Source organism: Nycticebus coucang, chromosome 13 (genome assembly GCF_027406575.1).
Source record: "Nycticebus coucang isolate mNycCou1 chromosome 13, mNycCou1.pri, whole genome shotgun sequence".
Lineage (NCBI taxonomy): Eukaryota > Metazoa > Chordata > Mammalia > Primates > Lorisidae > Nycticebus > Nycticebus coucang.
The window spans coordinates 55,955,978-55,968,885 of NC_069792.1; the positions used below are offsets into that span (position 1 = coordinate 55,955,978).

Sequence of the window (12,908 nt, forward strand, 5' to 3'; positions counted from 1 at the left end):
CCAGAAGCATGAGAAGGTTGAAGAGCAAGAAGGAATAAAAGAAAGAAAAAGAAAGAAAGAACAAAAAGAAAATAGAAAAAGGAAAGGGGGTGGGTAAAAGGGAATATGGACAAAAAGAAGAGAGGCACAGTGTGAGAGAGACAGAGCAATATAGGTGTACAGTAGGGTACTTTGATACAATCTTTAAAAAACCCCAACCTCTGGGGGTGTCCAGTTGGGTGGTTCCCTTGAGGTCAGCAGATCTTTGCTAACCTGATCGGACACAGTACCCCACCTCCACCAAGTAGAGAGGAAAGACAAAAATGCTATAAATGAAACCAAAACAAGCAAACAGAAAACTTTATGGGATAAAATTCGGTGAAAAACCAAATAATAGGGGTAGAAACACTAGCAAAAATGAAGTTTTCTAATTATTGAAAAAGGGAGCAATGTGAAATTGTATTGAAACTAGAAAAATGGAGAAAGAAAAGAAAGAAAAGAAATAATCTGTCCGGAAAAGGTTGAAAATAAAAAAACAAACGACGACGACAAAATACACAAAAAACAAACAAACTAACAACAACAAAAAAACAAACAAAAACAAAGCAGTATATATATCTTGTTGAATATTGTCTGGGCAACAAGTGGTCTTCTGGGGTATGAGATGTTAATCACAATGCTGATGCAACTGGAGGCCTCCGCTATTTCTCAAACCCCACAGGGTGGAGACCCTAAATCTCTCTTCAGCCCTCTTAAAAGGCACTTTAAACTTCTAAACGTGGCTAAGTAGAAGCTTTTTCAGGAAATTGCTTTTCTCTGGGATCACTGCTGAAGTGGCTATCCACTTACCCAGTGTGCCTCACTCTGCTCCTGAGGGTTAAGGCTATAAGGCAGCTCAGTCCCCTCCTTTAAGCTGCTTAGTCACTAGGTTAATGGCTCCCGCCTCATCCTAGCTCTGCTACCCTGAGGGCAGAGCTTGCCAGGGCAGTTGTCTCACAATGGTTCCCTGCAGCCCAGAGCCGAACACTATTAGCTCTGTCCAGCTCAGTGGCTCAGTCTCGGGCCCTAGACAACACCCAAAGTTCTCCGCACTCCTGCTCAAGCTCTCCCCAAGGCAGTTCAACTGAGTGCCAAGTCCAAAAACACCAAAACAGTTCACCGGTAAGGCCTTTCCGGTTTGCAGTCTCGCTGCTGCTGTACTTAACAGCTCCCTGTGGGATTAGACTGATCAAACACATGCAACCACTTGCCAGTTTTCCACTGTTTTTGTCTTCCTCTGGGGTTCCAGAAGTCTCTCACTGACTCCCTGTATCCTCAAAGGTATGATTATAGGCAGATCCCACCAGCCAGAGATGCCTGGAGTCTTATCTCCCCGGACTCACGGTGCCCAGTTGTAGGGAAGCTGTTACTCAGCCGCCATCTTGCTCTCACTTCAGGTCATGAGTACATTAAGAGAGGCTTTAAAAAGCATTCGGTGTGATTGGATTTTTAGTCTAATTTTCCACCAGTGGTTAATTCCATACATAATTATAATGAGCTACAAGTTAATACTTAACTCCCTTAGTTTTATGTTTGTTTTTAGTTATGTTTGTTTTGTAGTTAGTTTCTTAGTTATGAATTTCTTACTCTGCCAAAAAGTTCATTCAACACTGGGCCCCTGAAAATTTCTTATGTATCAATCGTATTTCTTCTTTTCTTAGAAAATATCTTCAAGCTTTCCATGTACTTTTAAAAAGTAACTTTATTCTTTATTACCTCATTATCCTCTTCATATGTTTTCCAAGAAGTCAATCTTCATTATTTTGGGAGAAATAATGGAAGGAAGCAATTTTAAGAAAAATTTAATTCTTTAAACTGTTTCACAGATGAGTTGCTAATTACTTTTTCTTCTTCTTTTTTTGTAGATATCAGTGTTTCTGTTATCCCATAAATGTTTTGGATATTACATTCATGGTAGATCAGTACATGGCCATGCCGATACTAATATGGAAGAAATGAATATGAATCTTAAAAGAGAAGCGGTATGGATATATTTTACACCTTTTTGTTTTAAGTTGGGAGATGGATTCTCTTTTCTTAATTTAGAATCTATAGCAATATTAAATCCTCACTGATCACTTTTGCAAGTTGTTATCAGCTTAGTTCTATGAATATTAGTAAAGGGAATCTAATTTTATCTTGCAGTTTCAATATGAACAGTCTTTCCAAGTCATAATTCATGAGGGAAAGTTCTTCCTTATAAAAGAAAGTAGAAGGAATTCTAAGTTAGAAAATCACAATTTGTTTTGACGAATGGAACAATTAAGTGAATGTTGACTGGGACTTAATAATAAGGGATCAGGTTGACAAAATCTGGACACATTGGCTCAATCTTTCTGAGCCAAAGGAAAACTGACATTATGCACTTTATGATATGATACAGTGGGAGTTATATAACATCACCTATGAAATACTCTTGTCTAAGAAAATTGAACCTGAATATAATCAAGTTTTCAACCTAACCACCAGTTTATAGGCAATACACAGGATAAAGGAGCAAATTAAGTAGCACTATAGGGAGTAAATAGCCAGATCCAGAGTGTAGGATGTCTCGCAGGACAAATGACTCAGTGTCTCTAAACAAATATGTGGTATGAAAAAACAAAAAGGGATGTTGGTGGTGGTGGAAGAACTGTTACATTGTTGGTGGTTTAGGAAGTAAACCAAATAATTTAGATCCTAATTCAGACAAACCAGCTATAAGAAAAAATTGGGGGAGAAAAATTTAGGAGGTTTAATGAACTAAATGTTAAATTATATTGAGGAATGATTAATTTTGTTAGATATAAAAATAGCATGGTAGTTTTTTGTTTTTGTTTTTTTTTTAAGTCCTACTAGAGATACATATAGAAAAGTATTCACAGATGAAATGACGTAGCCTGGGGTTTCCTTTAAAATACTCTAAGGAGGGCGGTGCCTGTGGCTCGGTCAGTAAGGCGCCGGCCCCATATACCGAGGGTGGCGGGTTCAAACCCAGCCCCGGCCAAACTGCAACAAAAAAATAGCCGGGCGTTGTGGCGGGCGCCTGTAGTCCCAGCTACTCGGGAGGCTGAGGCAAGAGAATCACTTCAGCCCAGGAGTTGGAGGTTGCTGTGAGCTGTGTGAGGCCACGGCACTCTACCAAGGGCCATAAAGTGAGACTCTGTCTCTACAAAAAAAAAAAAAAAAAAAATACTCTAAGGAAAAAAATGTTGGGAAATAAATCAAACAAAATTGGTAAAATGTTAGTAATTATTGAAGCTAGGTGAGTGGTTTATTGTTCTCTACTGTGTATATTTGAAAACTTTCATAATGAAATTTTAAAAAGAACAAGATACCCTTAAGAGGAAAAACTAAGAGGATTTAATGGTTAAAGAGCCATATTTATGACTTGAAAAAATTAGATACATGACAGTGGCATCTCAGAGAAGAAGTAATTTAATACTTTTAACTGTATCACTTGGTTAACTATTAGAAATTTGTAATTACCCTGTGATCAAAAAATTAAATAAGAAATGAAATCATAAGAGAACCTAAAAAAGAATATTTCATATTAGGGGATGAAATTCTAAACATAAGGAATAGAAAGTATCAAAAAGATAATATTAATTGATTTTACTTTTATGTAGTACATTTATATATCAAACAATCATAATTAAAAGAGCAAATTAGGGGAAAATGTTCGTAACAAATATGAAAGAGATATTGTGACAATATTCAAGTCAAACAAGCCAATAAGAAAATACTTAGTTAAAAGCGCAGTGGACAAATGACCAATAGATTTTAAAAATTAAATGATGAAGCAGAAGAGATAGTAAACATCTAAAAATACTTTAAGTCATAATCATATAAAAATAATATTTGTACTTCTTCAAATTAGTCAATTTTTAAGAGAAAAGCTAATACTTAATAGCGTCAACGATGTAGTGAAATGGGCAACTTTTAAACTACTGGTGGTAGGGTAAATTTTTCCAAACCTCTGGGAAGCATTTGGGCAATAATACCAACAGTTTTTGTTTTTATTTTGAGACAGAGTCTTGCTCTGTCACTCAAGGTGAGTCAAGTGGCACAGTCTAAACTCACTGTAGCCTTAAACTCCTGGGGGGCTCAAGTGATCCTCCCTTCTCAGTCTTCCAAGTAGCTGGGTCTATAGGCACACACCACCATGCCCTGCTAATTTTTAAATTTTTTTGTAGAGACAGGATGTCACTGTGTTGCCAGGCTGGTCTTGAACTCCAGAGCTCAAGCAACACTTGCCCCCAGCCAGCCTCTCAAAATGCTGGGATTACATGAGTGAGCTACTGTGCCTGGCCACAAGAGATTTCTAAGAGTTGATAATCTTTGATTCATTGATTTTATGAATTTTACATAGGAAAAATTAGAAAAAATTAAAATTAAAATTAAAATTTTTTTAATTAAAAAATTAATTAAATTCAGGATCTTCATCATAGGTTTTTTTTTTGGAGACAGAATCTCATTCCGTTGCCCTCGGTAGAGTGCTGTGGCATCACAGCTCACAGCAACCTCCAATTCTTGGGCTTAAGAGATTCTCTTGCCTCAGCCTCCCGAGTAGCTGGGACTACAGGTGCCTGCCACAACGCCTGACTTTTGGTTATAATTGTCTATGTTGTTTGGCAGGCCCAGGCTGGGTTCGAACCTGCCAGCTCCAGTGTATGTGGCTGGCCCCCTAGCTGCTAAGCTACAGGTGCTGAGCCCACAGGTGTTTTCTATAAGAGAAAATATGTAAAAATTGGAGACTATTAAATAAATTGGTTTACATTTGCCAGTGAAACCTTAAGTATATATAAAATCATGTTTTACAGACCAATGAGGCTGGTCATGGTGGCTCACACCTATACTCCTAGCACTCTGGGAAGCTGAGGCGGGTGGATCACCTGAGCTCAGGAGTTTGAGACCAGCCTGATCAAGAGTCTCTGCTAAAAATGGGAAAACTAGCTGGGCTTTGTGTCAGGCTCGTATAGTCTCAACTACTTGGGAGGCTGACACAAGAGGATCACTTGAATCCAGGCAGTTGAGCTTGGATTCTGTGACACCATAACACTGTACCCAGGGCACCAGAAGGATACTCTGTCTCAAAAAGAATAAATAAAATAAAAATAAATAAAATTTAAAAATAAACTATTTAATGGCACAAGAAAATGCCCAGAATATAACGTTAAGTGAAAAGAAATCAGTGTGTTCCCAATTTTATGCTAGCCATGCGTGTTAATATATGCCCTGGAGAAAGGACTGGAAATGAAATTCCTAAAAATATCCGCATCTCTGGGTGTTGAGATTATAGATAAATTTTTTCTTTGCTGTACTTCACCGTATTTTATAAATTCTCTGCAATGGCATGTACTTTTTTTTTTTTTTTCATAACATCCTGGGGTTTTATTTTTTTGTTTGTTTTCTTTTTTTTTTGAGACAGAGCCTCAAGCTATTGCCCTGGGTAGAGTGCCGTGGCATCACAGCTCATAGCAACCTCAAACTCCTGGGCTTAAGCAATTTTCTCTTGCCTCAGCTTCCCAAGTAGCTGGGACTACAAGCACCTGCCACAACCCCCGACTTTTTTGGTTGTCGTTGTCATTGTTTGGCAGGCCTGGGTCAGATTCGAACCCAGCAGCTCTGGTGTATGTGGCTGGTGCCTTAGCCACTTGAGCTATAGGTGCCATTCAACAATCTGTTCTTTTTATACTTTTTTTTTTTTTGGAGACAGAGTCTCACTGTGTTGCCCTCAGTAGAGCGCTGTAGAATCACAGCTCACAGCAACCTCAAAGAGATTGGACTTAAGTGATTCTCTTGCCTCTGCCTCCCAAGTAGCTGGGGCTACAGGCACCCACCACAACACCCAGCTATTTTTTGGTTGCAGTTGTCATTGTTGTTTAGCAGGCCCCAGGCCAGGCTCGAACCCGCCAGCCTTGGTGTATGTGGCTGGTGCCCTACTCACTAAGGTAAGGATGCCAAGCCTGAAATGGCATGTACTTTTTAAAATTTTTTTATTTTTTGAGACAGAATCTGTGTTCTCCTGTCTAGAGTACACTGGTGTCATCATCACTCACAGCATCTTCAGACTCCTAGCCTCAAGTGATCCTCCACCCTCAGGCTTACAAGTAGCTGGGACTACAGGAGCACACCAGCACACCCAGCTAATTTTTTTCTATTTTTTGTAGAGACAGGTCTTGCTCTTGCTTAGGCTGATCTTAAACTTCTGACCTCAAGCAGTCCTCCTGCCTCAGCCTCCCGAAGTTCTAGGATTACAGGCACGAGCCACCACACCCAGCTACATGTACTTTTTTAATCAAGAAAAAAGTAATTATTTATTTTTGAGACAGAGCCTCATTCTGTTGCCCTTGGTAGAATGGCATGGCATCATAGCTCACAACATCTTCAAACTCTTGGGCCCAAGAAAGAGATCCTCTTGCCTCAGCCTCCCAAGTAGCTAGGACTATAGGCACCTGATCCAGTGCCCAGCTAGTTTTTCTATTTTTAGTAGAGACAGGGTCTTGCTCTTGCTCAGGCTGCTCTTGAACTGATGTTAAGAAGTTGCCCGCCTCAGCTTCCCAGAGTGCTAGGTTTACAGGCATGAGCCACTGTGCAGGGCCAAATTGTATGTATGTATGTATTTTTGAGATAGAACCTCAGTCTTTTGCCTAGGTTAGAGTGCTGTGGTGTTAGCCCAGCTCATAGCAACTTAAATTCCTGTGTTAAAGTGATATCTTAGCCTCTCCAGTAGCTGAGACTGCAGGTCCCCACCAGAATGCCCGAATACTTTTTCTATTTTTTTACTAAAGATGGGGTCTTGCTCTTGCTCAGGCGGTCTTAAACTCCTGAGCTCAAGCAATCCTCCCACCTCAGCTTTCCAGAGTGCTGGGTTTATAGGCATAAGCCACTGTGCCTGGCAAAAAGTAATTTTTTTTTTTTTTTTTTTGAGACAGAGTCTCACTATGTCACTCTCGGTAGAGTGCTGTGGCGTCACAGCTCACGGCAACCTCAAACTCCTGGGCTTAATTAATTCTCTTGCCTCAGCCTCCCAGTAGCTAGGACTACAGGTGCCCACCATAATGTCCGACTATTTTTTTTTTTTTTGATGTTGTAGTTGTTGTTGTTTAGCAGCCTAGGCCGGGTTCGAACCCACCAGCCTTGGTGTACGTGGCTGGCGCCATAACCACTGTGCTACGGGCGCCAAGCCAAAAAAGTAATTTTTTAAATAAAGAAATTCACTATATGTATTCTTTCTTTAAATCTATAGAAAGGTGAGTGTCACACTGGGTTTGCAGGTTAGGTATAGACAAAGAAGGTGAATATTAAGCTCTAGAGTATGTGAACAGGCTTCATGAAGGCAAAGACAACCTGACTTGAACCTTGAAGTATCAATCAAATCCAAAAATTTTACATATTTGTAGTTGTCAGAATTCAAGTCTTATCAGGGAGACCTGAAGTGGATATTTGGTCCATAACATTAACTGCTCGGGCTGTTTCACTACCTTTTTATTAGAATTAGTTAAAGCATTTCAAAATGTTTAGAAAACAAAAAAGATTATAATTATAAAACTAGTTAATTCTAAGACAAGACCTTTTGATATATATTAGAGAGTAATAAAGTTGATAATAAAGAAAGCTAAGAAAATTAGTATACAATGAAAAAAAGCTATATATATTATATATACATATATATATATATATATATAAAGACCTGCAGGGGGTGTGCAAATAAAAATAAAGAAGAAATTAGTAAAATCTGGACGGGAATGAGAACATTGGATGATGTTAGAATTTCTTTGTTTCAAAATATAATTTCATTAAATTATACTTAGCTTCTGAATCTTGTAATATGTGATACCAACTAAAAGAAAAATGCCGTATTTTCTTTTTGAGATAGGAAATTTTTATGATTTTGATTTTTTTAATTGTTTAATTTTTCAGGAAAATTTGTGTAGCCAGAGAGGTTTGGTACCCAACACAGATGGTCAGACTTTTCAGATTGCAATTTCTAGCCAGATGAGACAACAATATGACAGAATTCATGAAACACTAATGAGGGTTTGTATAAAATACAGTTTTTATATATTTTGCCAATATTTAATGTTTTTTAAATACCAAGAATATAAGACATGTTGCATTTTTTTCTTTTTTACATTAGAAAAATGGCCCTGCTAGACTATTGACTTCATCAGCAAGTACTTTTGAGAACAGTATAAAAGCATATAATACCATGAATAAATTTCTTGGCTCTTTCATCGATCATGTATGTAGTCAACATTTGTATTTAAGCTAAAATCAAATGCAATTTTGAAAATGTTAAGTAGAAATGTCAATTTATTTAAGTCAACCAAGTCAGTAGACTTTGACCTCCTCCCCTTTTTTTGCCTGTCAAATTTAATACTTAGGAATGAAATGTTTTAAAAGGATATTTTTTGCCATTAATAAACTATGACGTAAGGATAGTTAGGTTATATAACAGTAAAGTGAGATTTTACATGTGTGTTAACATAATAATGGTTCCCTTAAATGATCTCTGCATTAGAATTTTCTCAGCCAGTTACCAAAATAGTACTATGTTATTCATTGCTGAAATCCTTAGGTTATGCTATGATTGTCCCCTAACAAGCTTGTTAAAAGTGATTTTCAGGCTTGGCGCCTGTGGCTCAAGCGGCTAAGGCACCAGCCACATACACCTGAGCTGGTGGGTTCAAATCCAGCCCAGGCCCGCCAAACAACAATGATGGCTGCAATCAAAAAATAGCCAGGTGATATGGCGAGTGCCTATAGTCCCAGCTACTTGGGAGGTGGAGGCAGGAGAATCACTTGAGCCCAGGAGTTGGAGGTTGCTGTGAGCTGTGATGCCACGGCGCTCTACCCAGGTTGACAGCTTGAGGCTCTGTCTCAAAAAAAATAAATAAAGTGATTTTCAATATTTATAGCCCAAAATACTATTAAGGTCACTTAAAATGTAAAATTCCTATTGAGAATTTTGTAATAAATCCCAGTGTAGTAAATTCAGTCTTTTTGCAGAACAGATTTTCTTTGTGGTTTTTAATTTGTCGCCAAATTTTCTTTTTCTACACTCCATTTTTTATTTTCCTTCCTGCCCACTTTACATTAACTGGACAACATTTGTTTCACTGCTATTTCTGTGAAATGATTTTGTCTTTTTACGTTAGGTTCATAAGGAACTGGATTACTTTATAAAAGATAAGTTGCTTCTTGAAAGAATTCTCGGAATGGAATTCATGGAACCAATGGAAAAAAGCATCTTTTACAATGGTATATTTCAAATGCCTTTGCAAAACTTGATTACAGTTTCCAAGTTTGGAAAAAAAATAATAGTGTCAATAATTTTTTCTTTGATTTAATAATTTTATATAAAAACAAAGGAAAGATAATAAGTGTGGTTAATCTCATGCAATTATAGTTTTCTTTGTTCCAATTTATTATGTCATGTGGCATATGTATGACATATGAAAAAGATTCTGCAGGAAAGTAATAAAGCCAAATTTCAGAATCAGCAGTACACATAGAAGAAAAGTAAAAGAAATACTACAATTCAGACTTTATTGGCATGTTCACTCAGTGGCAAAATATGAAACACTTAAGAATAACATTGCAGTTAATTTTTAACATCTAACTTTTTATTTTATTCACATCCCTCAAAATTGCACATCTGTATTTGTAACAAGAAGAGTGATTTCTCATTAATAAAAAGATAGTATTTATATCACTGGTAATATGACTGATAACCTGTTGTATGAGTTGGTAAGAATAGAAATGGTATAAACACTTTCCTGGCCTCAATGGCATTCATTCATTTGTGTGCCCAATGTTGTGCCAGTCCTGGAGTGCACAGACCAGTGATCCCTTGCTCAGGCATCTTATTTAATAGACTGTGAAAGATAAACATGTGACTGAGTAAGTAGAGTGGTACTGGGTTAGAAGTCAGGGTTCCAGGTTATGCTGAGGACAGAAAGGAGTACAGAAAATCCATTCAGACACATGGTGAAGCTGGAAGAGGCAATGTGGAGAAGCTTGAACTGCATCTTTGAAAAAGTAGCTACTTCACAAACAGGAGGGTCAGGGGAAGAGAGAGACAAAGACATCCATGTAGAAGGGGATGGATGAGTAGACTCAAAAACAATACAGAAAGTGTACTTTGCATTTCTGAATTTCATGATTGAAGCCTAGTATGAAGTGGGACACAATGAGAGAGTGCTTGAAAAGATAAAGAGGGCAGAGACAAAATGCGAGGGCCTTGTCTTATGCCCTAAGGAATTTCACTATTCTATAGACTAGTTGCTTCCAAAAAATAATTTAAAAAAATGTTTTTCCCCCACAAGATGTATGCAAGTTGATCCCATGGAGGCATGAGAAGAAAATAATAAAATTTCTGTTTGTTCTATTTGCTATTTCATCATTGTTAAACTATATTTTTAAAACCTTGTATATAGTAGAGGCCAGTCCCAGTGGCTCACCCCTGTAATCCTAGCCTCTGGGAGGCCAAGGCAGTTGGATTGCCTAAACTCAGGAGTTTGAGACCAGCCTGAGCCAGAGTAAGACCTCATCTCTTAAAAAAAAAAAAAAAAAAAGCCAGGGATCATGGCAGGTGCCTATGGTAGCAGCTACTTGGGAGGCTGAGGCAAGAGAATCGCTTTTGAGGTTTCTGTGAGCTGTGATGCTATGGCACTCTACCAAAGGTGACAAAGTTGAGACTCTGTCTCAAAAAAAAAAAAAAAATTTATACAGAGTAGTAATTAATAAAATGTGTCTACTACCAGTGATATAAATACTATCTTTTTATTAATTTGATTACATGATCAAAACAATTTGGAAACTATTGCTAATTAACATGGATATCATTGAAGAGAGCTAAGCAGATCTGATTTGTAACTTGGAAGAATTTTTATTTAAGTTACTCTATCTTAGAAAGTGTTTCTGAGATTAATTTAGCCTTTAGTTATATAAAGAGAAAAAAGATACTGATTAACAGTTCTTTGAAAGGCATGAACTATAAATATAAACTTATACTACTAGTGATTACCAACCCTTGATCCCAGTGGAAAACTGTTTTTGTGAGATTTGAGGAGCTCCTTGACTAACCTCTTTTAGATTAAGAAATTTTAATACTTTTTATTTTTGTGTAAGCTATAAGTATTATGGGGAGTACTAGTTTCTCATATGCTATTTTTAAATATACAAATTCTATCACCAAAGTTTATCTCAGATTTGTTCTATTTTTAAGTGACTAATTTATATTTTCTTTTTTTTTAATAGATGAAAGTTATTCTTTTAGTGATGTTCTGTATTATGGAAATGAAGCCACTCTTCTTATTTTTGACCTGCTATTCTTCAGTGTTGTGGATTTGGCTTGCCAAAATTTTGTGTCAGCAGCCTTTCTTACATACCTACAGCAAGAGGTAAATTTTTTTTTTAATTTTTCTAGGTTTCTTTTAAAATAAATACATAAAAAGTAGATATTTATTTTCATAGCAAAGAGTAACAACTTCTACTTTCACTAGGAGTTTGTAATGGTTGAATATTACATTTTAACCAACCACATTCTTTACTCTGTCCTTTATGGTCAATGAAATACTGGGGTCTAGTGGAAGGCATAAGTTGCTTGAGAAAACATGAGAGGAATCTGGTAGGGACACTTAACTGCCAGTCTTCTAGATGCTAAAAGGGAACAGTAATTAGAGTCCTGTTCACATTCATCACCAGTTGTTATTGTAACAAAAAAGCAAGCACTGGAGGGCTAGTTTAGGGCTCAGTTTGGAAAAGCTCCTTTAGCTTATAATGCTCACACCTCCCCTGCCTATGTGGATAAAAAACAACTGCATGGATGAGTGTGGAGTCTGAAATGGAGATCTCAAGAAATGGCACATTTGATGTTCTTGAAATGGTGTTATTAATATCACTTAAATATTCTTCACCATGTCAAGGAATTATATATGCGTCAGTAAATGTAATTTATTAGTCCTTGATAGAGATCAAATTATGAACAAATTCTGTACCTAACAAGTAGATTCTTTTGATGTTTCCCTATCTTCTAGCATTAGAAGAAAGTTGCCTTTCTTAATATTTAAACATGTATCCCTGTGAACATGAAAGGTTTGTATTATTAAGTCATAAAAATAAATTTAAATAGAAACATATACTGTTTTGACATTATGGAAAATGATACTAGTCTTGAAATGATTTCGTGTATCACCATGAAGTTCAGACATGTAATATATGAAAATAAACAGTTGAGAGAATTAGCTCATTTAGATATTTTAATTGTGTACATAATTAACATATATATATATTCTTTTTCATTCTGAATTGTTTCAATTTTCCAGATTTTTAGATTTATTCGTAATACAGTAGGACAAAAGAATTTGGCATCCAAGACGTTGGTGGATCAAAGATTTCTGATTTAATTTATTGAATAGATTCTTAAAGACTCAGTACAGTCAAGGCAAAAAAAAAGTCATGAATATCAGGTTGGTTTGCCATATTTTCAAAAACTTGTAATATAAATTATTCTGTTTTTTTAATCTACAGAAAGATTTATTTTTATAATTTGCAAATGTATAACGTGATATGATGGGCAATGTTATTTTTTCATTATGTATGATATTTAATTTACCAAGTAATAAATTAGCACTGACAATGAGGAAAAAAAAAATCCAAATGTTGCTTCCAACATAACACTTTTTAATCATCATCAAAACAGTCCCCATAATCTGCCTCTGTAGATCATTTCATAAATTGGGATCTGCCTGTATTTTCTCACATTAACAAATTATTTGATTCCAAGTTCAAGACTAGTTTTTAGTTCAGTATTTTCATGTTTTACATATTTATGTTTAAATAAATGTTGGAATATATTTTCAAGTATACTTTGAAATTTTAAATTATATTAGTCCTGACAC

At 36.4% G+C, this 12,908-nt stretch overlaps 1 protein-coding gene across 4 annotated transcripts in view; it reads left to right on the forward strand.

Annotated features, from left to right (window-relative positions):
• The window catches only part of TMEM67 (transmembrane protein 67), a 72,498-nt gene extending 59,847 nt beyond the window's left edge, over positions 1 to 12,651 (forward strand). For 3 of the 4 annotated variants that reach the window (XM_053558546.1, XM_053558545.1, XM_053558547.1), the window contains 6 exons: positions 1,884 to 2,000; positions 7,924 to 8,040; positions 8,141 to 8,245; positions 9,162 to 9,264; positions 11,266 to 11,408; positions 12,333 to 12,651. In XM_053558546.1, the coding sequence (XP_053414521.1) occupies positions 1,884 to 2,000; positions 7,924 to 8,040; positions 8,141 to 8,245; positions 9,162 to 9,264; positions 11,266 to 11,408; positions 12,333 to 12,413 (666 nt within the window). In that variant the 3' untranslated portion in view covers positions 12,414 to 12,651. Of the gene's footprint in view, positions 1 to 1,883; positions 2,001 to 7,923; positions 8,041 to 8,140; positions 8,250 to 9,161; positions 9,265 to 11,265; positions 11,409 to 12,332 lie in introns of those variants that run through there. The other variant, XM_053558548.1, reaches the window with a different exon arrangement.
• The last annotated feature ends 257 nt before the right edge of the window (positions 12,652 to 12,908 follow it).